Source organism: Barbus barbus (genome assembly GCF_936440315.1).
Source record: "Barbus barbus genome assembly, chromosome: 47".
Lineage (NCBI taxonomy): Eukaryota > Metazoa > Chordata > Actinopteri > Cypriniformes > Cyprinidae > Barbus > Barbus barbus.
The window spans coordinates 23,662,606-23,690,584 of NC_136725.1; the positions used below are offsets into that span (position 1 = coordinate 23,662,606).

General features: G+C 36.9%; 1 protein-coding gene across 1 annotated transcript; it reads right to left on the bottom strand.

Annotated features, from left to right (window-relative positions):
* Positions 1-465: 465 nt before the first annotated feature.
* LOC306865557 (transcription factor RFX3-like) lies at positions 466-27,394 on the bottom strand (the record flags this gene model as incomplete). Its single annotated transcript, XM_079410242.1, has 17 exons — positions 27,242-27,394; positions 17,269-17,402; positions 16,115-16,206; positions 14,240-14,501; positions 12,151-12,225; positions 10,993-11,174; positions 9,943-10,062; positions 8,716-8,840; positions 8,525-8,637; positions 6,435-6,550; positions 6,189-6,343; positions 5,095-5,192; positions 4,844-4,993; positions 3,278-3,486; positions 1,927-2,080; positions 1,780-1,822; positions 466-743 (listed from the first exon to the last, which is right to left on the bottom strand). The coding sequence occupies exons 2-17, from the start codon at positions 17,395-17,397 to the stop codon at positions 466-468; spliced, it is 2,301 nt and encodes a 766-aa protein (XP_079266368.1). The 5' UTR covers positions 17,398-17,402; positions 27,242-27,394.
* Between the last annotated feature and the right edge of the window lie 585 nt (positions 27,395-27,979).

A 27,979-nucleotide genomic window follows, 5' to 3' on the forward strand; every position in this document is an offset into this window, starting at 1 on the left:
TTTACTTGTTGATGATGATTTAAGATATTACGTCTTGTTTTGAAATTATTTTACTTGTTTAGTAAATGCATCTTGATGCAAGAATGTTTAGATAATTATGCTAGAAAACAAGACTAAAATACTAAATAAGAAAATCATTTAAAAGCAAATTTTAGTTCATATTCATGGTGTTTCAAAATAGGTCCGTTGAGTACAGTTAGATGAGTTAGAAGTTTAAGTACTAAAGAATCATTTTTAGTTTATTAGAGCGCACTTTAAGTATATTATGGAAGCGCACTTTTTTCACCTGGGAATATTAGGGCTTTAAACTTTACAATCAGCATCTCATCACATCCTAAAGTTGATTTACTAGAGCTTTGCGGATGATCCCACTGGAGATCCGTTTCAGCTAAGGATAAGAACAGACGTTTTGGAGACGGATGGTAGTGAAAGCACAGATGGGGATAAGAGAGAGAGGACGGCGTTTCAGACCGAGGCGTACGTGTTTCCCACGCTGCCGCAGTGGCGGATGGTGCTGGTTGCGGTCGAGCTGAGGATGTGCTCGGTGTGATTGCCGGCGGTCGGGGGCAAAGAGCTGAGCATGTTGGGTTGAACTACGCCCACCACCGCGCTGCTGCCGTCCTCCATGGCTCCCACCTGCAGCACCTGGATGACCTCCGTCTCCGCTTTCTCCCGCTTGGCCAGAGGCTCGTCTGACTCCTCCATCTCCTCGTCCAAATCGCTGTCCATCTCGCTCACCTCGTCTAGCAGACATCAGAAAGAAGCAGAATGTCATTCGCAACCCATTTCACTTCAATAGTGTAATTTTTCATTTTTGGGATAGTTCGCCTAAAAATGAAAATTAGGTTTACTGACCCTTTTGTTGTTCTAATGCCCTATTCCCACATTTTTTCGGACTACAAAATGATTTTTATATTTAAAACAATGTCCCACGCTTGCTTGTCCGTACACTACCAGTCAAAAGTTTCTGAACAGTAAGATTTGTAAGTTTTTTTTTTTTTTGTTTTTTTTAAAGAATTCTCTTCTGCTCACCAAGCCTGCATTTATTTGCAAATATCCAAATATCCAAAGTACAGCAAAAACATAAAAATAACTGTTTTCTATGTAAATATCTGTTGAAATGTAATTTATTTCTGTGATCTGCAGCTGTATTTTCAGCATCATTACTCCAGTCTTCAGTGTCACATGATCTTCAGAAATCATAATAATATACGGATTTGCTGCTCAAGAAATATTTCTGATTATTATTATAAGAGTATAATTTTTTGGGATGAGCGCATGCAGGACTTTTTTTTGTTTTTAAATCTCCTTTTGTGGTCCGAAAAAGAAGGGCATACGGCATTAGAACACCAAAAGAGTGAGTAAATTATAAAGTAATAATCTTTTTTTGGTGAACTATCCCTTTATACAAAATGTTTAAAAATGTATATATTTTTTTATTTTAGCTATAAAGATAAAAATGGACAACCTATTCTACAATGGCCCACCAGCATGGTCTCTATTAGTCAGAATCACATAAGTTTAACAGAAATTAAGAGGGATTGGTGATGTTAGCCAAAAAGGAAAACATAATGTGATGATGATGAATGCCGATATACCAAAAATTGCCTTATGATGGAGGAGTACAGCGTTCGTACAGCAATGGCTCATCCAGCAATCTCGTCTCTCAAAGGAAAGCAACAAATCCCCTACTGGTCTAAAGTGGCTGGGCTTGTTAGTCTGGACTGTAATTATGTAACTCTGGGTGTAATGAGGTCTCAGCTTGCAGTCTGAGCTTACCTTTGTCGATGTTGGCAGGTGACATGGTATTCAGGTCCTGAAACTGTGATAGATGGAGCAGCACAAAGAAATGGCAATTAGAGAGAAAGCCCGACTTCATGGCACTTTACAGCTCATGCTGAGCTCCACAAACAGCACCGTCTTTACCTCTCCCATAACTCCGATGGGCGTCTCTCCCGTCGCTTGAGCGACGCGGTGTTCCACCAGATAGAACATGTACTCGTCGTACAGCAGCCGGATCAAGTGGAAAGAGCCGAAACTCGCAGCGCTGCGAAGGGTCAAATCTCTGATGACCATAGAGCTGCAAGAGTCCCACAAAACATGCAAGTAAAAAATAGAGTTGACACTTCGCTCTTAAAGTATTAGTTCCAGAATACAAGTCTTCAGTCGAAAAGAAAGTAAGGTTTATCGAGGAAAACATGCCAGGATTTTTCTCCATATAGCTTTAAACAACGCAGTTTCAATGAACGATAGCAAAACTGTCTGAATATTATCGTGGTCACATGACGATATGAAACGACAAGTCTTTCAAGCAAAAGGTGTAGTTTTTAAAATATTTAAACTTCTTATTCTAAAAGGTGTTTAAAGTGGTGTTTTGGGTCATTATCTGTCAAACGAACTCAAAGCGTCTCTTCTTCAAGTGTGTCTGAGTGTTTTAAAGCGAAGCTGCACTTGGTTCAGACGATCAGCTGCTGATCCGGTGTTTTCTGCGTCTCAGAATGAATGAATGCAGTCACTGCTGGGAGTTTAGCACACGTTTGGGAACAAAGTTCTGCTTTATTTCAGCTGCAGATGATTACAGCGTTTCACTAGATTTGTAGTGAGACGGGTTTTTGTTTTCTCTGAAGCTGGAGTTTCCTTCAAAATAAAAGCTTAAAGTACAGCATGAATTACTGACAGCGAGCGGTTTAAATGCAGTCCAAACTCACAATATCTCTCTAAGTGTAGAAATTAGGAAAGTAGTATTGTAATTTCCCTACTGTAGGTTAAAGCAAAAATAATATATCTATGAAATATTCATTTATTTTACAGAGCAATTGTTTTATATGGCTATTACTGTCATTGTTGTTATTCCATTCTGATTTGTTTGTCTTCCTAAAACAGCAGTGTGAATGTAATTTAGACTCCGACAGTAGATCACAAATAAAAAGAGAGTTGAGTCTCAAGTTCAGCTACAAGTCAATTCACTGACTTTTTCTGACTTGTTTTCTTAGTTAAGAAACATGGGTTGCAGCTCTTAATTTTGAACTCTCAAAGTGCATTAGATAGAATAATTTAACTTTTTAAAATGTACAAACTTCACTAGCCTTTTTTTTTTTTTTTACATTTTGCAATCAATCAAACTTCTGGAAGTGAACCAATCCTTTATGTGTGTAGGAGATATTCTGGTGCGGACTTCAGTAAGATTGGTTCATTTGGTTGGTGGGATCATGGAGATCCCAGCATGTTTTCAATCCAAACAATCGAACCAAGTGTGAAAACAGCCTAAATGTCTTGCCTGTAGAAGGACCACTTGAGCAGGAACTGGCGTGCAGCTTTGGGGAGGGTGGGTTTATCCTCGTACGGCTTGAGTATTTGAGTGACCACGTTGTCCAGCCAAGCGGCCCACTGCTCCAAGGAGCTCTGCTGCTGGAGGGTGGCCTTGAAATCCTGCTCAAGGCGTTGAACTACGCCCTCTTCACACTGGCACACCCACGAGGCCTGCTCCTGCACGTCATCAACAGCAAGTCAGAATTACAACACTACAATGGATCTTCTAATTCACATTGTAAGGCTGGAACAGGCTACACAAATTTTGCACAGATTCTTGCTCCGGCTAGTTGGTGATAGTTTGACAAAAGTCAGATCCAGTCTGCAGATTTTGGGTAGTCAACAGTTGACAGATTTCACAGAAAACTGCGTAGTGCATGATGGGCAAAGACTCAAACCTGCTTGAAATTTTGAGCTAATTTTAAAACACATTGTTTTCATTTGTCGTGCATCTCTTAGAAACGAGGTGGACGTAACCCTAGTGAAAAATAAATATACTCAAATGTATTTCAGATACAAGCATACTACAAATACTTTATAAAAACACCCTGAAATTGTACTTTTAGTATAATAAACTGGTGCAGTTAACCGTCTGCTAAATTAGAACTACTAATTTTGTACTTGATGCACTTTAGTTGTGAGGAAGTAGCCCTCAAGTCCAACTAAAGATATACTGAAGTATATTTGGTTGTGCTAAAGTGAAACTATTGCAAGTATACTTCAGGTACATTTTTAATATCTTGCATTTAAAGACTGATATTATTCAAAGATCATACAATCCTCATTCATTTGTGACATTAAAACACATTTTAGGCTTAATATTAAGACATTTTCATTGTGCACAAGTAGAACTCCAAATAACGTTTAATTCTATTTGTTGTATCAGTAATTCTTGAGCGATATGTCAGTAAATATGTGTCCCTGCAGCACAGAAGCCGTCATCAGTAACACAGGTATATCTGTAGCAATAGACAACAATACATTGTATGGATCAAAATTATACATTTCTCTTTTATGACAAAAATCATTAGGATATTAAGATCATGTTCCATGAAGATATTTTGTAAATTTCCTACCGTAAATATATCAAAACTTAATTTGATTAGTAATATGCATTGCTAAGAACTTCATTTGAACAACTTTAAAGGTGATTTTCTCAATATTTAGATTTTTTTTTGCTTCCTCAGATTCCAGATTTTCAAATATTGTTCTATCCTAAAAAAAAAAAAAAAAAGACCCTTATTACTGGTTTTGTGGTCCAGGGTCACATATGTTAATACTTACTATACTAAACTATACTTAGCATGAAATAAATGTATTTTAAATATATTACTTTTTTACTAGATAATCCATACTTGGAATTTACCATTTCCAAAGTCAGCAAGTGTGTGGTGCCTAGTGTTTTACAGGCTATTCAGATTTTAAAAGTTGTGTTGTGTATTCCAGCCTTTATAAAAGAGTGCATGTTCAAAACTATGGAACAAAAGGCCAGCTTTCTAGGTCAAGAATAGATGCCACGAAGCGTAAACCATACCTGCACATTGGCAAAGTCAACGCGGTTGAGATCGTTGAGCATCTGGTTGATCTGGGAGGTGTTCTGCAGGACGGCACGGGCCGCCTGCGCCAGATGATTCAGAGACGTGTATCTGCGGAGGGTCTGAGCAAAGGCACTAACAGCGGAAACCTGTGCAAAAGAGGATGACCTTTTTGAGATTGGGATTTCTACAGCAGACAGAGGCTTTCATTATCAACTTGTCTAGATAAAACAACTGGTAACCATCTTACCTTGGTCTGGATCATTCTCTGGGGAATGCTGCTCATGGCGTTGGTGAGCCAGCCCTCAAGGCTTTTGGCAAAATTACGGATGGCTTGAGTCAAGGCACCTGTCGAACACAGATGGAGATTTAGATTTACACTGAACAGAGGACAGGCAAGATACACTACCAGAACAGTAAGATATTAATGTTTTAAAAATATTTCTCCTCTGCTCAGCAAGCCTGCATTTATTTGATCCAAAGTACAGCAGTAAAAGGTTGAAATATTTTTACTATTTAAAATAACTTTTCTATTTGAATATATTTTAAAATGTAATTTATTTCTGTGATCTGCAGCTGTATTTTCAGCATCATTATTCCAGTCTTCAGTGTCACATGATCCTTCAGAAATCATTCTAATATGCTGATATTATGCTCAAAAAACTATTATTATTATTATTATTATGTTGAAAACAGCTGAGTAGAATTGTTTCAGGTTTCTTTAATAAATAAAGTTCAGCAGAACAGCATTAGAGATTTTTTTTGTAACATTATAAATGTCTTTATCATTACTTTTGTTAAATTTAAAGCATATTATAATAAAAATAAAAGTATTAATTTCTATAATTTTCCCCTGGGAAAAAAATAAATAAATAATACTGTTATAGTGTATAATGTTACTGGTCTAGTTACAAAAGCTTTTTATTTCAGATGAATGCTGATCTTTTTATTTTTTTTGGCTGTGAATGTCCCAATTTAGGTACAGGATATTAATTTCAGATAAATGTTCACTGAAAAATTAATTCAAGCAACAATCTCTGCCAGTGGGGTAAGAAAAATAATCTTAATTGAAAGGCTAAACAAGATGATTTTTGCTCGTTTTAAGGAAAAACTAACTTTTGTTTTTTTTTTTTAAAGAAAACAAGACATAATATCTTAAGTCATTTTACTTGTTCAGTAAATTCATCTTGATTCAAGAATGTTTAGATGTTTATACTAGAAAACAAGACAAAAATACTAAGTAAGGGAAGAATTTTTTGCAGTGTAGTATCTGGAGAGAAGTGTGTCATGATGATCCACAATGATCAGTGCCTTTTGAGGCTATGACTATGAAGAAAGACTCACTAGGAATGGGTCTCAGAACATCAGGGATGAGGATCTCCACGAGGGCTTGATGCATCAGGTGATCACAGGTGTTCATCCACTTTAGCACCGCCTCGTTTCGGCAGAGCAGAATCAGTCTGGTCCTCGGCAGGCGGCCCTCGATCTCGCTCATGCCACTGAATCAAAAAGAATCATATTTTAATATTACTTGTTTAATCTAATAAACTGGATGAAGCACCCAAGAGGTGGGTAAGAAGAGTAACACACCTGTTTTCAGTGATGGTGATGCCCTCTATGGAGCTGGATGGAGAATAGCGCCAGAAAGTCTGCCACAGGTTCTCGATTAGATTGAACTGAAGGTTCACCACTACGTCCAAAATGGCCTGCGTGTGAAAATGGTGAGTACAACTTTAAACTTGAACTCAGTGAGCTGAGAATAGGCCTTTATCACACTTCTACTTTCAAAGAGCGGAAGTTTCTAATAGTAGCGTAAAAAACTTCCACTGCACATGGAAAATTATTCTCTTAGTATATTTGTCTTGTTTTCTAGTATCAATATCTAACCATTCTTGAATGAAGATGAATTTACTGAACAAGTAATATGACTTAAGATGATATGTCTTGTTTTGTGTAAAAATAAAATAAAAAAAATTGTTAGTTTTTCCTTAAAACAAGTAAAAATATCTGCCAATGGGGCAAGAAACATAATCTTGTTTAGCCTTTGAATTGATTTTTTTTGCCCCATTGGCAGATATTTTTGCTTGTTTTAAGGAAAAACTAACAAAATTGATAATTTTTTTTTTTAAGAAAACAAGACTTAATATCTTAATTTTACTTGTCAAGTAAATGCATCTTGATTCAAGAATGTTTAGATATTTCTACTAGGGGTGCATTTTCTGCGGATCGGGGTATCGGTCAGACGAGACCGATCCAAATATGATATTGTGCGTATACTATTGTGTTATTGTTAAGACCCACAAAAGCCACAAACCCATTATAAAACAGCATAAAGTTTTCGTGCACTATATTTCTGAAGCCGTTACATAGTTTAATTGTCAGGTACAGATGAATATTAAATTCAAGTTGACGTAAACTCTTCTCTCCGCTGCGGCTGTCTGTCATCCTCCATTCAGCGCTCAAACTGCGTGTCACATTCGGTTACTAGAGTCAAGACGATGAAACTCTCTGCAAGATTATTAAATGTTCCTAATATTACACTTGATCTGTAAATAAAGATAAAAGGACTTGCAGGACTTTATCTTCGTGCTGTTTTCAAAATCGTGTTGGGTCTGTTCGATCACAACACTGGACTAGAGAGCTCGATGTTCTTAACGAGCACAGTAACAGATTTAAAACTGTTAAAAGAAAAGGCTCAAACTATCGCACAGATTTAACACACTACACATCAATATCCCTTCACTTTGTGCTTTGAACCTTTCTTGCGGATCGTTGCGAGCGGAGACCCCGTGTTGCTTCAAGCGCAACAGTATTTGGAGCCTTTCGTATCATAATACTTTTGCACAATGAAAGATTATTAATAGCCTTTCTTGTTCGTCTTATCTATCATATGTTTCTGCCGCATTACTGTGCTATACATTTAAAATAAATATCTTTTAATTTTACAGTATATTTACATATAAATATTACTTGTTTTTCATGAATGTATTTTAAAACAATACAAAGAGCAATGTATATCATTTTACATTATCATTTTAGATTTAGTCCTACGCTTATGTTTTATTTTAATTTTTTGTAAAATAATGTGTTTTTCCCACTAATTTTAGATTTTATAAAATTGTGCACTCATGATTTTTCTAGAGTAACTTTTGCTATACTGAATTATCCACTAAGCTAGTTTATAATAGTATTTTTGTCATATATTATAATTATATGCGTTCATTTAGTTTTTCTTTACGATAAAGTTGTCTATATTTAGTAGATTGTGTGTAACACACAAAGAAGTCATGATCTGGTCAACACGCGTGAGGTCTAAAAATTCAACACTGATTTTTTTTTAAACTGCCCAGGTATCATATCGGTATCGGCAGATACTCAGAATTTTTGGTATCGGTATCGGTTCTGAAAAAGTGGTATCAAGCCACCCCTAATTTCTACTAGAAAACGCAAGTAAGAGAATAATTTTGGGCAATGTACATGGTAGAGCATCAGCATATATAAACAGTTTCAAATATTGACGTTTATTGCTAAGTCCAACTAAATTAGTTTAATTTTCTTCGCAAAATTGGCGTCTGTCTATTGATAATAATGCAGGTGGAAAATCCTTTACGCTACTAATGGGAGCCGGATATGACGACACGCGGACTGTGATAAAGGTCTATTGCAGCGTAACGACTGACCTCGCAGTGCTCTCTGTACAGCGTCTGAAGGGCTTTGATGTCCTCGGGTCCGACGCCATCCACAGGCTCTCCGAGGTCAAGTTCAACAAACTCTGGCAGAGCTCTGGTCCCATCTAATACAGCATATGGAGAAATTCAGAGAAGTTCTTCTAAAACACGAATGTGCGCTAACCGTCTCCCGTGATGTTTACCGAGGAACTGCTGATGATGCTGGCTCTGAGCGATGAACGTCTGCTCTGCAGCGCTGGGTGTGTGTTGCCCCCCGGTGGAGAAGTTATCCCCTGCAATGCCGTCCATCTTCTGTACTGGCTTGAATCTAGAGAAGAGACAACAAGAGATTGAGCCCTGCTCCAAAACAAAATGAGTTACCTTCATAACTGAAATGGACTGCAACAAATTTTACACAGGCGCTACATTTACATTTATAGGGCCCTATGAAATCTGTTTTATTTTTTTCCCAAATTCCGTTTTAATGTTTAAATTGTATTTAATAAAAAACTTGTCTAATTAACTGAAATCATGCAACCTACAATATTAAACAGCAATTTAATAAAAGTATAACAAAAATAAAATTTAAGACCCTTAGAAGTTTTATTTTTTCCTCAAAATCTGTTTTTTGACCAAATTCTGTTTTCCATTAATTATTATTTTTTTTTTTTAATGGTTTCATTAACTATCAATAATCAAAAGCATAGTTAATTGATGTTATAAATAAATTGGTAACTGGTAAATATTTCTTTAGAAATATAGTTTTATAGTAGTAGTACTATCATTCATTCTTCAAGTTAAACAAAACTTTTATTTTGACGGGATGCTGTGAAAATCTTTAGGTTTCTAGTAAGTAAAATGATTTAAGATATTAAGTCTTGTTTTCAAAAAAAAAAAAAAAAAAAAAATCACAATCTTGTTAGTTTTTGCTTAAAACAAGCAAAAATATTTGCCTGTGGGCCAAGAAAAATTCTCGTTTAGCCTTTGAATTAAGATTCTTTTTTTAACAAAATTGACATTTTTAGAAAACAAGACTTAATATCTTAAATCATTTTACTTGTCAAGTAAATGCATCGTGATTCAAGAACCTTTAGATATTTATACTAGAAAATAAGTCAACAGACACCAGTTCTTATCGTGTTTTGATTCAAGTTTACTGAACTACTTTTGATTTTCCCGTCCAAAATTATGCAAACTGGATTCCACGATTCTTTCCACTTGGTGGAAAACATTTATGCAATTAGCAGATGCTTTTATCCAAAGCGACTTGCATTGCATTTAAGGTATACATTTGATCAGTTCATGCATTTGCTGGGAATTGAACCCATCTGTGTTGCTAGCACCATGCTCTTCTGTTGGGAATACTACTACCATACGGGATACACGTGAGAACAGGTCTCTTTCGTGCGGTTTGACAGAGACGATTGTACCTCTGCTTCTGTTGGACGGGCTGCTGTCTTAACGCCATGTACTGCATGTCCTCCTGCAACCGGTTGAGAGGAGAGTCCGGCTTCACGCGAATCCCATAATAGTGATACTTAGAGTTCCCTCTAAAATCAAGGTGAGAGAATGAGACTGCTGTGAATAAATGCAGCTGTGGAGAGAGTACAGGACTGAGTAGGGGTGTCACGATACACGTATTCATATTGAACCGTTCGGTACGAGGCTTTCGGTTCAGTACGCATTACAAACCGAACGAGTCGTTGGACTAATCCTATTACATATGGAAAATAAAAGAGCTTAAAGTGTGTGAAATATAATGTTCTCAGTGCCACTGCACTCAACAAGGCAGCCAAAACGACTTAACAGGCAACGATAGCCAGAGATATTGGCAAAAACATAAATCATTGGCAATATTAAGAGGATTTGGCATTTCCAATTAATGTAGGCCTGTAACGTTCTTATTTTTATTAGGCCTATTATTATGAAGTTACTTTTATTATTGAATTAATTTGCCCAGCAATATTACAGCATAACTGATGCGCTGCGAGGATAACAAGATTAGTCTATTTACTCCTCAATTAAAATGTTTTAATATAACAGGTCTATTATACAATGAATTATAGGCCTATAATTAAAATTAACACTGCAGTCATCAATAAAAATTAATGAAATAAAGAGCTTATTTCAAGCAAAACAATCTGTTTAACATGAAATACGTTTCTTCTCATTTTTCCACTATATACAGGCCACAATAATAATAATTTATTATTAAGGGAATAAATTAAAACAGCTATATACTGTTATCGGCGTATGTTGAAGTGTGAATATGCAGCGTCTGATGCCGAAAGCTTCATCATTACTCCATCTCGTCTTTACCTTCACTTTCTGCTTATAGTGAACTGATTGAGATAAAGACGTTCACGGCACAACTCTTATGCAAAGTTTGCACATTGGCTCGCCTTCATGGTTTAAAACAGAAATATTTTGTGAACCGATACACCCCTAGAACTGAGCAGGTGTCAATCAGAGGATTTTACCGGGTGCCCAAGCGGCGGGTGCGCAGCCCCATGAAGATGGAGCGGATGAGCTTCCCGAAAGACGCAGCATTGACAGGGTCCAGTTTCTGCTCCTGACAGTGGCGCAGGTAGTGATTGTAGAGGGTGGAGCGGGGCAGACTCACGCCCTCCGCTGTCTCGTAATTATCCAGGAGCCATTGCAGCTGTGGAGAACAGCTGAATTCATCAGATAAACTTCACATTTCTTAAAAAAAAATAGCATCTTGTGTTCTATGGAAGAAAGAAAGTCACAGATTTGGAATGACAATGGAGCGATCCACCTTTTTCCTAACGAGCCTACTGTGTTTTAAAATATGGGAGGCACTTCGGGTTCGGGGAAGTTCCACTCAAAAACACTGTAACAAGTCATTTCAAATCATAAGATTGCGCTACAAACAATCCTTATGTCATTTTGACTGAATGGGCTGTACATTTTCATTCATTTTCTATTTTCAGAAGTCAGGAGAAAAATGTTGCGTTATGTGATTAGTGCCGTCAAACGATTAATCCTGATTAAACTAATCCAAAATAAGTTTGTTTACATAATGTGTGTGCATATATAAATACACATGCATGTATAATTTTTAAGACAAATTGTTTATTAAATATATTTACATGTATGTTTATATTCATATAATTTATATTGTATGAATATAAACATATACATGTAAATACTTTCAAAATATATACTGTATGAGTGTGCATTTATATATACATAATAAATTGTACCCAGTTTTTGAAAATGCTTAGTTGCGTTCATAGAGCGAACCTTGAAGAGTTTAAATGGAAGTTACTCTCATAATTTGTGCAAAGCATCATGGGGCACAGGAAAAAGGTGGATAACCTAAACATCTTGTCCTGCACCAGTAAAGCAGTTAATATTACAAATGCTGAACGTATATACATGGAAGAACAATACAGATAAACTTTGCATATCCTAATAAATACAGTGCCATTTAAAAAGTCTGGAATAAACATTTACTTTATTTTTTTTAAATGTGAAGAATGCAAATAAATGTTCCGAATTGATAATGTGACTCTCTTGAATGGCACAGTGTAGGAAAGAGAGAAAGCCAGAGAGAGAGAGAGAGCAGATCGTGCAAAGCAAAGCTGTGCATGGTGGTCCTGTTTACAACTTACATGACTGTTGAGCAGCGAACTTCTCTGACTGGACAAACCTTCAGACTTTTGGAGCGTCTCAATCGCCATTTCAATCTGATAGACCAAAGAGCAAAAGAATAAAGGACAACAAAAACAAAAAGGGGGGAAAGTAAATCAAATAAAGCGACAGAGAGCTGTACTGACACCAGAGATGAGCAGCAGAAATAGACCCGACTAAAGTATCCCAGCCACCAAAACCACACGCAACAGCCCAGCACCGCAGATATAGTCATAACGGTCAAGAACTGAGCATAGCGTTTATAAACAGTCCAAGGTCATCTAAGAACGTTTTCCACGAGCAACATTACATTGACCATCTTTGTTCATTTACACATTTGTGACAGTGCAACAACACAAAGCTGGCTGAAAATCGTCAAAGATACCCTTTAATGATGCTCAACAACTAAACTACCCTTTGTTTTTAAAGTAAATCTGTTGTAGACACGCTGGCTCCGTTCCAAACCCTAATGAGCTGCCTACATAGGGGATATTTTAAGACCTCACATAAGTGTCGCTGATGTAAAGGCTTCTCTAAAAGGTAGATGTGTTTATCAAATATGCTGCCTGGTTGTGCATATGCACTGCGTTTGTTTATTTATACACACTGAAAAGTAAACAATTAATAAACCGTCCAATCGAATTAAAAATTAGACATTTTATGTAATATATATGCATGCAGTTCTTTTAATATGTTGCTTAAGGTTCTAGGAAGAAAACTGAACACCCCATGGACTGAGTGTGAAGAGCATTTTAATAATCTATGCAATGGACCACTCTAAAACATTGACATTGATGGTTCCATGAAGAACCTTTAAGATCCATGGAAACTTTTCTTTGGACGAAAGGTCTTTATAGTGGAAAAAGATTCTTTAGATCATTAAAATGTTCTTCGCATAAAGAAAAAAAGGTTTGTTTAAGAACTGATCACTGAAAGGTTCTTTGGGAAATAGAAATGGTTCTTCTACGGCATCACGGTAAAACCCCAATTTTGGAACCTTTATTTTTAAGAGTGTAGTAGCAGAAAGACCACAGCATTTTGGAATAGACCCATTATCACAAAATATGTTGATTTACTTTAATACGTAACGGCATATACCTGTGACCTGTGCTGGCAAAATGAGTCAAATGAACAATGAGCTAATTTTCAAAAATGAGGTTGTTTATTTCACATTCTCCATTAAAAGATCTAATCCGCTGGAACGGCTTCTGTGTGCAACAGTTAGCGGCAGTGGGAGAAAAGTGTTTATATTGTTTTAAATATGGATATTTTTCTTACAAAAACGCATCGATTTGCTACAGGAGGTTTTTCTTTACCCCCTGGAGCCATGTGAGGCACGTTTTATTATGGATGGATTATTTGCTTTATTTGACTACTTTTGGACTGTTGAGAAAAAACACCCATTCACTGCCATTCTAAAGCTTGGAGGAGCAAGGACAATATTGAATATAACTCCAATTGGATTAGTCTGAAAGAAGAAAGTCATATACACCCAGGATGCCTTGAGGGTGAGTAACTCATGGGCTAATTTTCATTTTTGGGTGAACTAACCCTTTAATTAAAAAAAAACAAAAAGATTAATTATGGCTTTAATTGTTACAAGCATAAAGGTCACTTTTGTGAAATTGAGATTTTTACATAATTGAAAGCTGAATAAATAACCTTTCCATTGATGTATGGTTTGTTATGATAGGACAATATTTGAAAATCTGGAATCTGAGGGAGCAAAAAAATCTAAATATTGAGAAAATCTCCTTTAAAGTTGTTCAAATGAAGTTCTTAGCAATGCATATTACTAATCAGATATGCCTTTGTTATAGATATGCACAAGTTTTGATATTTATGGTAGAAAATCCACAAAATATCTTCATGGAACATGATCTTAATATCCTAATGATTTTTGTCATAAAAGAGAAATGTATAATTTTGATCCATACAATGTATTGTTGTCTATTGCTACAAATATACCTGTGTTACTCATGACTGCTTTTGTGCTCCAGGGACACATATGAGAGTAAGTACAGCGTGTTTTTGAACACTCAATCGTGTGCGTCTGTGATTGGAGCTCACCGTGGCGGGGGAGGCTCTAGTGGTCTGAGCCGCGCTGTGAGGGGCGGAGCCATCCATGGAGTTTCCTCCAATCAGATACGCTCCTGAGCTGCTGATGATCTGGCCTCCTGACAGCCCCATGGCCAGAGCGCCGTTCCCGTTGTTGGCCATACTGTGAGTGCTCACCACCGTGCTCACCTGAGCCGAGCTGCCCTGCGTATCGAAGTAGTTCCCGCCGCTGTTCTGGTTGTACAGCTGCGGTTCTGAGTATGAATACGTCCGTCTGCCGAGAAAACAAAAGTGCTTGAGATACGGCTGCCAGCTGGCTTTTCACTCAAATGAGTTCTGACATTTTAAAATTATATCAGCACACACGGTTTCTTTAATTGACTTGAGAAACATAAGTCGTGTCTTGATAGGTTAGCATCCTTTCAGCTTCAGGTGAGAGTGCTGTTTCCATGGATACAGAAATCACCAAAGCATAACTATTTTATAGAGAACATTGCTTTTGATTGCCATGCTCATATGTGCTTTCTCCATTCGGCTGATGACATTTTATTTATAATAGCCAATTTAAAAGATCTTAGCCTCTTGCTGAGTGAATTTCTAAATATGAGCGATCCAAATGTTACTGAGAGAGAAAGCAGACAGAAGCACTTAGGAGAGTTTCAGGTGACACGTCTGGAAGTGCTTTTTTGATTCTTCTGTAAAAAGCACACGATCCCAGAGTGCTCTCGTCCCTCTTTCACAGGCCACTCACTGATACTTGTGGTCATTTCCAGGTGGCTGAACAATTCTCTGATGCTTGAGTCTCTCAGAGGCAGCATGTTTCAGTGACAGGACAGAGTGCACTAAATCAGTTTGCCACTCAACACAATCACGTGACTAGGGCTGGACAGTTTTTCATATTTTATCAATTAATTTGAGTTTAATGTTTTGCCACAATTTTATAAATCAAGGAATCACGATTTTGAATAGAAATGTTATCAAACGTTAGAATTAGACACTTTGACAATATGCCAATGATGACCGTAAAGAGAAAAGAATGATTCATGTGATGAACTGCTCATGTGTGACGCGCTCATATCACACAATGCGATTCTGTGTTGATAAAGATGCGATGCGGCAGTGAAATAGGAAAAAATGAAAGAAGATGGGAGTGAAGTTCTTTTAGCTTGAGCGGCGTGTTTTTAGAAAGTCGTTTCATGCATGAGACGCGAGCGCAAGTCAAACGCATCCATGTTTACACAGAAAAAACACCGGAAAAGCAGTGCAATGGAATAAAAAACCTGTGCAGAACTACTACTGTATGTCTGATATCTCATGTTTGCATCACGGTGACAGACTGAACATTTATATTTAATAATAGGCTACTGGTGTTATAGGTTTTTCATTTTGAATTACCTTGACTTTTGAGAATTTTTTTAAAAGCATTTTCCTCGTATTATTTCTGAACATGTATAAGACAAGTCTGTACAAGATGTAGTTGTAGTTCATGCATCTTTTCTGCAAAGATATTTAACAAGTGATTTGTTTAACATTTACATCATGTTGACAGCTTCATGTGTGCTGCACTCGGAACAGAATCTTCTTTAATTAGAGGGTTAATAAAGAAAAAGTTACTTGAATCTTGTTGTTACATTTACAAGTTGACTAGTTAAAAAAAGAGAATCAGTCAAATGTTTTGGAAAACAAAGAGATTTTATTTGTTTTTTAGCCCTACATGTAACCCTTGTTTTTTATATATATATGGCAGTATGAGAGACTAATTCTGCATTTTGCACCATTTTAATTTAGTCCTAAAGCACTTATCAGCATGTGTGCTAATTACAAAGCCACGGCTCTGACATGCATTTCACAAATCACATCAGGGAGCATGTACGTATTCACACTCACATGGTTCCGTTGGTGTAAACGCCATTGTTTTCCTCCTGAACGTACTGCACCTGTGCTTGATACACATGCTGGACCTGTTGAACAGTCTGCGCCTGAAACATACAACACAATTACACCGAGAGTGACTCACGTCTCCATAAAGACAGGAGAATATATAAATAAGCAGTTTCAGTAGCAGCTTCGCAAGATGATAGTAAAGCAAACGGCAGTATATTACATTTATTATGCTTTCATCACGATCCAAACAGAAAAAAAACCTTTTTCACATTTCCATGGTTCTCAGAAGCTGAAGTCGTCATAGCTAGATAAAGTTCTTTAATGGTAAATGTACTACAACTAATATAGTTTTTACATTTCCATCTGCCCCAATAGCAAAAAAAAAAAAAATCATTTCCAAATGAGGAAAAAAAGAGAAAGATTTGCCATCTTCAGCTGTCGTATTAGAAACACTCATACAATTTAATGCCAAAGTTATAAAACACAAACTGTACTGTTATAAATGCACATTAAATATTTAAAAAATACAAATATAAAAGACTGTAAAACCAGATGTTATTAACTGTGGAAACACAACTTTTTTTTCTTTTTTTTTTTATAATTACAATTCAGCCAAACTTTTTCTGGCCCTTTTTTGAAGTTAAAATACAAGTAAAAAATAAAAGCATGGCTAATTCGTTTGTGAACTGGATTACTCTCAACTCAAATGTTTATTGGCTAGCTAATACAATAGAGATATGTAGGAAGCTCCATCTACCACAGCATCACCTCAAAGGAAGAGTTCACCCAAAAATTACAATTTGCTGAAAATTATCCACAATTATTATGGATGCAGGACTCTTATTTTAGCAGGAAGCAACAGTTTGAAGTTAAAAATGTCTTGATGGATTAGTTTGAGCTTTGGTCTTCTCCAGATGTTAACTGATGGACTGGAGTGGTGTGGATTATTGTGATGTTTTTATCAGATGTTTGGACTCTCATTCTGACGGCACCCATTCACTGCAGAGCATCCATTGCTGAGACACTGATGCAGACACATTTCTACAAACCTGATGAAGAAACAAACTCATCCTAATCTTGGAAGGCCTGAGGGTGAGCGCATTTTCAGCAGATTTTCATTTTTGGCTGAACTGTAATAGCTTTTAGACTCGTCTGGGCTGCCTCACCTGTTGCTGGACTGGCACCTGAGACGCCACCTGCTGGGCACTGACCGCAGGCTGCACAGGCACGCTGGTCTGGAGGGGCACGTTGGACGTGGAGTCAGCGCCTGCCTCTGGGGTCTGCATGGCGCCTTGGACACAAGAAATCACCATCACTCACAAATGCATCACCTAACTTTAACACTTAGCGCTAGAGGTTTGAGCACTAGTAATGTGTTTCCATTAAACTTATGCACAAAAAATTGGAATATCAGATAAAACATTTGAGAATAAAGCACCGTTTCCGTCCAGCCAGCTGAAGAGAACAAAATCCTCACTTCCAGATTAACTCTTTCCCTTCCAAACACAAGGGAAACACTTTCTGGTGTTTTAACTGCTATACGCTAGGGGGCGCTATTACGCATCTCCTGAATGAGTCTAGAAAATGCTGATCAAAAACACAGACAAGGAAGATGCATATATGAGCGATCTCATATGTAAGCATATGCATATGAAAAATAATGCGATCATCAACATTAACTGCATATAAATAAAAGCTGCCTGATGTTACAGTCAAATGTGGATCCAGAAAAAAAGCTTTCCTGTAGCTCAAATAGTAGAGCATGGCGCTAGCAACGCCAAAGTCATAGGTTCGATTCCCAGGGAAAGCAAGAGCTGATAAAATGTAAAAACTGTGACTTGAATGCAATGTAAGTCGCTTTGGATAAAAGCGTCTGCTAAATGCATAAATGTAAAAAGCCTGTGCAAGCTTTGGGATACTGATGGAAGTAATCTACTGCTAGAATAAAACAGATTGTTTTAGTTTGAATGTAGAGGGTCTGATCTTTATTTTGATTTATTGCACGTTCAGATATTCATACAACAAAATATTCTGGGGGCCATGAAAATTTAGTGAAAATCAGCAAAAACGCTGGCGGTGGCTTGTAACTTTTTTCAAAAACGCTAGCGGGGAAAGAGTTAGCTTGCGCTAAATATCACAAATAAAAATGTAAGTTGCTGCAGCAGGAGAAGGCACTGTATATACGTTTGGTCTCGGTCTGTCTCGTGTATTTTGGCCATTTGTTGTGGAAAAATAAGGAAAGTGTGTTCCGCTAAATTAATTGAGTATTTTGTTAGATGGGTATAAAAAAGCTTAGTTTAGCGCGGCAGTTGTCGCGTGCAGTTGCATTTCATATAATCGAATATTAATTGGATATGAATTGAGCAAGAGTTTTGCTATATTCATTTTAGTATCAATGATATGAAGGGCATGTTTCTGACGCGCTGCCGAACGCTAATCTGAAGCAGCCGAGAGACTGAGATTTATTTAATGAGTCTGAAATCTGAAAACAATCTGAGAGAGAGAGAGAAATAATAACGTCATTTTGAATATTACTTTGACTGTTAGAATAAAACTTTACAATAAAGCAATATTTGTTGCATTAATTGCGCAACTTCAGTTGTATTTTTATTTCTTCAAACTCAGTCAAAATGTAACCTATGTTCCCGGGAGGTTTTTTTGTTACATTGAGACATTGTTTGCACTGAAAAGATCAGAAGATTTGAATATATTTCCATCTTATTACTTCAGTTAGCCTATATAACTCATGTTCCCTGTAGGTGTTTTGTTACAGATTGATACAAATGTATTAAGATATGAATCTGTCGTTATTATTATTATTATTTTAATAAAATTGTTTTCAATTCAGTTCTCTTTTGAGGCTGGTTATTTGTCACCTATGGTATGTGTGTGTGTGTGGTTGTACATACACACACATGTAGTTTTTGTTTTGCGTGTTTGGCTTAGTGTTATGTTAGAATCATTATCAGTTATTTTTTTGCTTTTTCATTTAAATGTTAAGTTTTGAAATTGTGTTGTATGCATTTGTCATTTAATTTCTTTATTTTTAAAATGTGTATAGGTAGTATTTATAAAGTTTTAGCTTTTAGTTTTGGATCTGTTTTTAGTTGTTTTAACACTACAATTGATTGCTTGTATTCTCCTCATTTGTAAGTCGCTTTGGATAAAAGTGTCTGCTAAATGACTAAATAATAATAATAATAATTTTTGTATACCATAAATTATGAGCTTCAGAGCGCGCAGACGAAACGCGGTCATGTTATCTTATTTTCGGAGCCTGTTTGGGAACACAGTTCTGGGAGTTAATTATAACGAAGCACTTTGACGAGACTTTACTCAAGCATTTTAGAATGACAAAACTAGCATTTCAGATGCAGTGCGATGAGATCGGTCCGTTGGTTGGTCCAGTTACGCTGTCCCATCACAAAGTCATGTCTTTTTTGATGCGCATTAAGGAATTTATTCAGTAAAAGTGTTTACATTGTAGTTCACGTGCATGTTTTCTTACCGGATAAGAAATTTATCCTACTTAGTTGAGCGCATAAGTTTTTTGTGCATTTTTAGAATTTATGCAGATCTTGCCATTTCCAACCAGAACTTTTTGTTTATGCGATATCCCAAAATGCACATAAAAATAGGTGGATGGAAACATAGCTAGTGATGCTTGTCTTGCAAAAGCTACTAAAACGACTCATCATACTAACACTTAAAAACCCTGAGGAAAGATATATATATATTTGAATCAGTCTTGGGTCACTTCCTGTCCTCTGCAGGGTGTGATTCTGCTTGCACAAACACACAGCGGTGATGTGGACGGGATCTGTGTGTTCTGGGCAGGTCAATAAGTGGAGATCGCTGTTCGTACCCAAAGCAATAAATGAAGTTAATATTTAATCGCCTCGGCAGGTTTCTCTCCGCTCACGCTTGAAGCCGATGAGATTTCAAAAGCAACAGCTTGCTGCTAATGTTCCTCCTGAATTCAGTATTGCTGAAACCATAAATGTAAGAAAATATGTGTATTTGCATTGGTTTTTCTTGTTCCCACTGCATGCGAGCCGTAATGTGGCATGTAAACAAGCCGTGTTTGAGCAGCGGCGCTCGACCGTACACGCAGCCCAAGGCTTCTTAGCCGCACAAGTTTCCATGATCAGGTCTCTGCAGGTTAATTACCCTCGTACCTCCTGACAGCCGAGCATCTCTCCCCAGAGGCTCCCTGCCACCTCCTCTTCCTCTGTTCCTTATTTACCTGAAGGGTGCAGGTGGTGTTGTGTTCAGTTCACCTCCCCCTCAGCCCTAAACGTCTGATTACCCAGCATTCCTGCCTCACACATAATCACGGCCATTTCAATGCACACGCTAATGAGTCAACAGACTTCATCCAGAACACACTTAAACTATTCCGAGATAACATTCGAACGTTTTATGCCAGTTTGGATTGCCATAATTTTTATTTTATTGCCACTGCTCCTAAAACATAATGCAGCACTATTATGGCTCCAAACTAGATGACTTTGTCTTAATCGTATTATTGTTTTTGGTTTTTAACAGAGCTAGGGGTGTGCGATATATATCATCTGTGATAATATCGTAATTGTTGTTTTAACGATGTGCGATTTGACATTGAGTATATCGTAAAAAAACAAACAAAATGCGCCTATAGAGTGAAATCTTACCTGGCTGCCACCTACTGGCGGTTTTAACTTCACATTTAAAGTATCTTTTCATTAGGAATGTAACGATTACCAGTTTGACGATAAATCATAATAAAATTCCTCACGGTTAGTATTACGGTTTCATATTTTAATTATCATTAAAACTATGCGATTACCATGATTTGAACAGCTCACGATAAATAAATACCGTCCAGCATAAAGCAGAGTTTTCAGTAACAGTCTCAGCACGCAGAGTAGTTTAGTTTTGAGTGAAAATAGGCCGGAAACCTGGGAGGTTTTAAAATGAATATATGAATTAATTAATTATATGAATGAACCTCTGAAAGTTCTGTTCTGAAGTTCCATGTAATACCTAAAGGAAGTGTTCTACTGTTCTTAATCACAATACTCATTTGTCCACAGAGTTTATGGGAAATTTCCATATAAAGCGCCACCTGCTGTCAGAGAGTGGATTTACAGAGACTTATATTTACATGTCTGGCCAAAAACAGACCGAATCTGCATGCCCTGATGAAAAACAAGCTTATGGGGATTCTACACATTTAAACAATTCAGATAAGTTATGTAGAATTATTTATGGAGCAGATGAAATGCATATAATCATTTATTAATCAATTATCATTTTGACTCAACCCTTTTCTTTATTTAAAGGCTGAAATGTGAGGTTTTTCCAAAGCTTTATTTGAACATTTACATTATTTATTTGAACATGCTATTAAACTGGTGTCAGTCAAGATGTCATTTAAAATCCCAACATCACTGGTAATGTTATTGTTTTAGTGATTATGCAAACAAAAAGTCATTTTATTTGTTGTTTGTTGATTTTTAAGTATAAAACTTGAAGTGATTTATGTGTCGGTACTTTTTGAGCATCTCAGCACATTTTAACAATAGCGTGATAATACTGATAACCGTGATCATTTTGGTCACTATAATCGTGATAAGAAATTTTCATACCGTTACATCCTTTTCTTTTTTTCTTATAATTTCAAATATCAGTATTCAACGTTTTACATTTAATATATCAAGACATTATTTCTGCATGTGTAACTGCAGGTTAAATGCATTCATGTTCTGCATTAAACAGTGTGTAAAGGCATCTAAATGCCACTTCAGACGCAGCTTCTGCGTTTCCTCTGCAGTGCAAAGATGAATTTAGTTGATACTGATTTAATTTGCTTGGTAAAAGCCCAAATGTCTTATTATACTAATTCACTGATTAAATGTAAGAATTTGACTCGAAAAATGACACTTTTAGAAAAAAATGGCTTTATAAAGGTAAAAATGTCCATAAAAGGTAAAAATCTATTTAAACTTAATGGAAAAGATCATTTCTATCACTGCTGTGAACTGACCGTCACACAGAATATGAATAATATCAAAATATGTAGGTTTCAGCTGTCCACGGTAGTCCTTAAGATACCAGCACAATAACACACTCAGCAAACTATCATTTAATTATTGTTATTGATAAAATCCTAGAAAATATTGATATCATTTTTTGTCAATATCGCACACCCCTAACCAGAACCACTCATTAAACAGAATTACATTCTAATTAAAATAAAGTAAATGCTACAAATATGTCCTCCGAAATGCTACAACAGATGAGGATTTGTAGTGTAAACACATAAAACCCTCATCCTGTTTATAATATGCTAGCAAATCAGAGACATATTGAATGCAATGTGACAAATGACAATGACGACAGTTGCTAGTTTATTACTTTCTGGTGTCCTTCAGTAATCTATATAGCATCAGATTCAAAGAAAGAAAATATGATAAATGCAAACATTGCAGCTAGCCTATCCATTTGTGCACTTAGTGAAATAAATTAATAAAACATATCTATAAATGTGTTTCAGTTAGTAATTTTGTCCAGTCGAACTCTGCGTTATTTCAGCACACATGCATCTGTCACTTGGACACTTGACAAACTAGACAGACGCAGAGACAGATGTTTATGGCCTATGAGACCGTTTGTGTGACATACCCTCATCCAGACTACATTAAATACAGATTTACTCACAACAAGGATTACAATTGTGGTCACACTTTATTTTAAGGTCCAATTCTCACTATTAACAACCCATTAACTATGACTTTTCCTTGAATAAACTTCTAATTTGCTGCTTATTAATAGTCAGCAAGGTAGTTAAGTTTAGGTATTGGGTAGGATTCGGGATGTAGAATATGTGACCCTGCAGCACAAAAGTAGTCATGAGTAACACAGGTATATTTATATTAATAGCCAACAATACACTGTATGGATCAAAATTATACATTTCTCTTTTATGCCAAAAATCATTAGGATATTAAGATCATGTTCCATGAAGATATTTAGTAAATTTCCTACCGTAAATATATCAAAACTTCATTTTTGATTAGTAATATGCATTGCTAAGAACTTCATTTGAACAACTTTAAAGGAGATTTTCTCAATATTTAGATTTTTTTGCTCCCTCAGATTCCAGATTTTCAAATAGTTGTATCTCAGACAAATATTGTCCTATCCTAACAAACCATACATCAATGGAAAGACTAGCTTTCAGATGATGTATAAATCTCAATTTCTGAAAATGTACCCTTATGACTGGTTTTGTAGCCCAGGGTCACATATGGTCATGCAGAATATGTGCCTTATAAATACTAATAAACAGCCAATATTTTAATTAATAATGGCCATGCTAATAAGCAACTAGTTAATAGTGAGAATTGTAAACTAAATTGTTTATTAACAACTATGCATTTTGCACAGCAAATTACTGACAGCTTAGAGCAAAAAACATCAAATTTAAAGACATTTAGAAATCAAATACTCAAACTATGTGCCAGTGTGAAACTAAAAAGACAATTCTAGTTTTGTTTACAGTCTACGCAGTTCATGGAAATAATATTCTCCATTGTTTGATTTTATATATACTTTTGTTTATTGTTAAATGATTCTGGCACTTGATGTCCAATGTAAAAATGTGCATCTTGAAGCACTGCTCTATATTGTCTTCAGTAACCCCACCTGCTCCCTGTGGCCGTGCATAAACAGGCACCTGTCTGAGCCCCAGCTGACTTCACCTCCTCTCATTCATCCGCTCCCCTGTGGGCCACTTAAACCCAGAGCTCCACTGAGCAACTGCAGCCTCAAAAGCCAAAGGGTAACAAAGGGCCAAGAGGAGGGCAACACTTGCTGTCTCTACCCCCACAGCCCTGAATCTGCCCCGGCACGGTGCGAGGGGTCAAATGCGCTTTTGGGACGCCATACACATATCAGGCAGGGAAATTTGAGACCGAGTCTCATTTGGAATCATTAAATTGTACATACACTCATAAAAACAAAAGTTCCAACAGGGGGTTATGCAACAATGCAATTTTGGGTTCCTCAAAGAATCATTCAGTGGTCAGTTATTAAAATAACTTTTTTGAGTGTGAAGAGCATTTTAATAACCTAAAGATCCTTTTAAACTATAAAGTAACTTTTGTAGAATTAAAAGATTCCATGATTCTTCACAGAACCATCAATGCCAATAAAGAACCTTTATTTGTAATAGTGTACTGGCTTTATCAAGACATCTGCATTGGAACTGGCTATTACAAAACCCACTGCACTTTTAAAAATAAAGGTTCTTCATTGGCATCGATGGTTCTGTGAACTTCCATGGAATCTTTGCATTGACCAAAAAGGGGAAGAAGGTTCTTTAGATTATTAAAGATTATGAAAATGGTCCTGTTCACTGAAAGGGGAACCAAAAATGGTTCTATATTGCAATCCCCTCTTTTGGAACCTTTATTTTTAAGAGTGTAGCCAAAAAATGAATCCACTGCGCCAATTGAGCTTGAAGCAAAAATGTCCAGAATACAGTAACAATCATTAAAACAAAGACATCTGAAGTGATTTAAGTAGCTGATGTATATTTAGCATTGTCAGGGGTGGTTTGAATAATAAAAATAAAAAAAACAGTAAAATAAATAAAAAAATAAAGAGACTTGATTAATCTTAATTAAAAAAAAAAAAAGTAGAAGCTCTGAAAGATTTTTTTCCGTGCAGCATCCGCCCACACGCTTGTGAGTTATGAACCTCAATGGGTTTTAGCTTGAAATGAAATGGATGTGAATTATTTACTCAATCAGTATCTCTTAAAGAGATTGGAAAGGCAACAGGATACTGCGGACAGGTGGCACGGCCCCGTTTCAACTCTACACCTGACTGTAGATAAGTGGTAACGTGAGCTGATAACTAGTGCTTTCTGACATCCTGTCCTCTTGGTTTGGCCATTAACAGACTAGCAGTGGGAAGGCAACGACAGAAAATAGACCTAAAACACCAGAGAACACCTGGAATAACATGATTAACTTCATTAGCTGGATTGCTTTTGTTTGCTTTCAGAGAAAATATTCTGAAAATGCATTAAGCACAAAACAGTTCCTTTCACTAAAATCACTATTCATTTCCACAATATCAGAGGTTGCATTTTTAGTGGAGCGTCAGTGAAGCAGGTTGGATGGAGCGATATCCCATGCTGCCCCTCTCCACTGAGCACGTCAGGTGTTCTCCAGCATCTCATGACACACCTGTTCCTCGGCCTATAATGAAGACAACAGGGGAAGCGGGACACTACTTCATCTCGCAGAGGACCCTGATGCAACTCAAGGAAACCCTCAGCGATTGATTTAGTCGATGTGCCTCGAACATGTGAGGATCGCTCGCATTTCTGCATCCATCCAAGAGACAACAAATGAACATTGCTACAACCGACACGCTCTTTACAGACTAATGCAAACTGCCAAGTTCTGCTGAGCCATGAAACAATCTCCAGCAGAGGTTTAGTTGGTGTCAATGCAGCCTGTAAGCTTGCTTCTAGTAAAAACCATCGTTGAGAAAGACCATCCACAGATCTTCATCATCCTTTGCAAACGTCAGGAAAAAATAAAAGATGAAATGACACAAATTATGGCTTGAAATGAAAACAGTAGCGCTGTTAAACGATTAACCGTGATTGCTCGCATCCAAAATAAAAGTTTTTGTTTGCATAATATATATGTGTGTGTACTGTGTATATTTATCATGTATATATAAATACAAACACATGCAGTATATATTTTTAAAATATTCACATTTATATTATATATACATATTTAATATATAAGCATAATATTTTTCTTAAATATAAAAATGCATGTGTGTGTATTTATTTTAAACATAATAAATATACACAACACACATATGTAATGAATGCATGAATATTTTGGATGTGATTAATCGCTTGACAGCACTAGAAAACAGATGATGTTGTATACTTGTGACTGAGTCTTTGATTAAAATTGATAATAAATACACCATCCATCCAGAACCAAGCCATTCTGACAACACTGAGCAGCAGCATGATCTTCAATCCCGTGACCTTCCCTGCGTTTCTTCCTTTATCCACTTTGATTTAATGCAAGAAGCATAAAACTATGCAGCCGGACAAACTACAACTGATCATGTCAAAAGGCCATGTTTGATTCGACAAGTGATGTCAACACTAATGTGACTATGAACTTATAATCTGATGGATTTTACACAGCTGTGCAAATAACCTGTGATCTAATGAGCTGCCTACTTAGAGATGCCCACTACTCTTTGACAGTTCAGGTCCAGCACACAAGTGTTTTAGTTTATGGATGGCCAAATACGCTGCGCCCTATGTAGGCAGCACACTAGGTTTTGAGACACGGCCACAGAGACTGAGGGCCAATAGCTTAGCAAGAGTAACTCCTGCTTTATAACAATAGAAGACAGACAGATCATCTTCATATGCAGCATTATATCCCACAAAAGCCCACTTCAAATCCTCCAGGAACATTCATCAGTCGAAAACAAAAACACCAACATCTCGGTGAAGAGAAAATTCATTCGGTTTCATCACAAATGACGCTAATGAGAATACATCACCGAGCTGTTAAAAATGACCCAAATATAAGCGTTTATTACAACCAAAGCTTGTTATTTAGCGAATAAACACGTGAAAATGAACACAAAACGCTGTGATTTCGAACACGAACGCAAACTAATGAAGAATCGCTTCACGATGCTAACGCTAGCCGCTTAGCAACACCTGCTTCGTGAGGAGATGATGCTGCGCTTCAATAAAACACCGTTTTCTGCCTTAAACTCTCACAAACCCGTGTCGTTATACTCATATTTATTCTTAAACACCATTCTAACCGCGACAGACGTGGTTTGCTCTTCGTGTTTAACAAATAAAAGCGATCGAGAAGCGCAACATCTGGACGCGCCGCATCAATAGAAGCAGAAGAAGAGAGAAAGAAGCAGCAGATCGACGCCGATTAAACCTTCACGATACACAACAGCTGTACATTTCACTCTAATCAGCAAATAGAAATAAAAAGCCACAAGCATCATGCAGCGATTAAACCGTGCACTTATATATAATCGAGCGGTTAATATGGAAATATTCACCTGGACTAGTGTGAGGATGAGGATGAGGATGGTGGTAAGGATGGAGCGGACAGGAGGAGGTTGTTGTTGTTATTGTTGGTGGGATACAGTCGCCAGGACTACGGTGACTATGGCGCTGCAGCTCAGGGCAACGGTTGCTATAAAGCTCGCCGCGTAAACGAACTTGACGCTGCGGAAGGAGGAGGAGCCTACGGCGGTTAGAATATAAAGCTCTGCGCGCAACCGAACCTTACGCTGTCTGCAAGGGGCGGGGCTAGCGATGGCTCTGGTTGAGGTAAAACTGAACCGGAAAGAGGCGGCGAGTATCTTTGTGGCCTCCAGAGACGGCTAGAGTGTGTATTAATTATACATTTAGTCTTTATTTGCCTAATAAAATACAGTTTTTAACATTTCTTGTGTTATCATAAAAGTTGAAACTACTAACGCGAGCGTTTATTGTAAAATAAGTAATAATATCGTGGGCTGTTCACACACAGAATGTTAACGCACAAATAGGAGGCGCCCGTCGCCGTGTGGGCGGGGCTTTCTAAAGCAGGTGTGGTTGAGATGAAAGAAGAGGCGGGGCTTATGGCCAAAGCGCTTTCTCTCGTGTGCACGTGTTTGTAATGGAAATGTACAAACTCTAATTGGCACTTATAATTAATTTTTAAAACAGAGAACATATTTCAATAATGCTAACAGATTGCTCTAGATTGGATCATAACAACAGAGTATTAAAGAAAAATAAATAAATGGCAT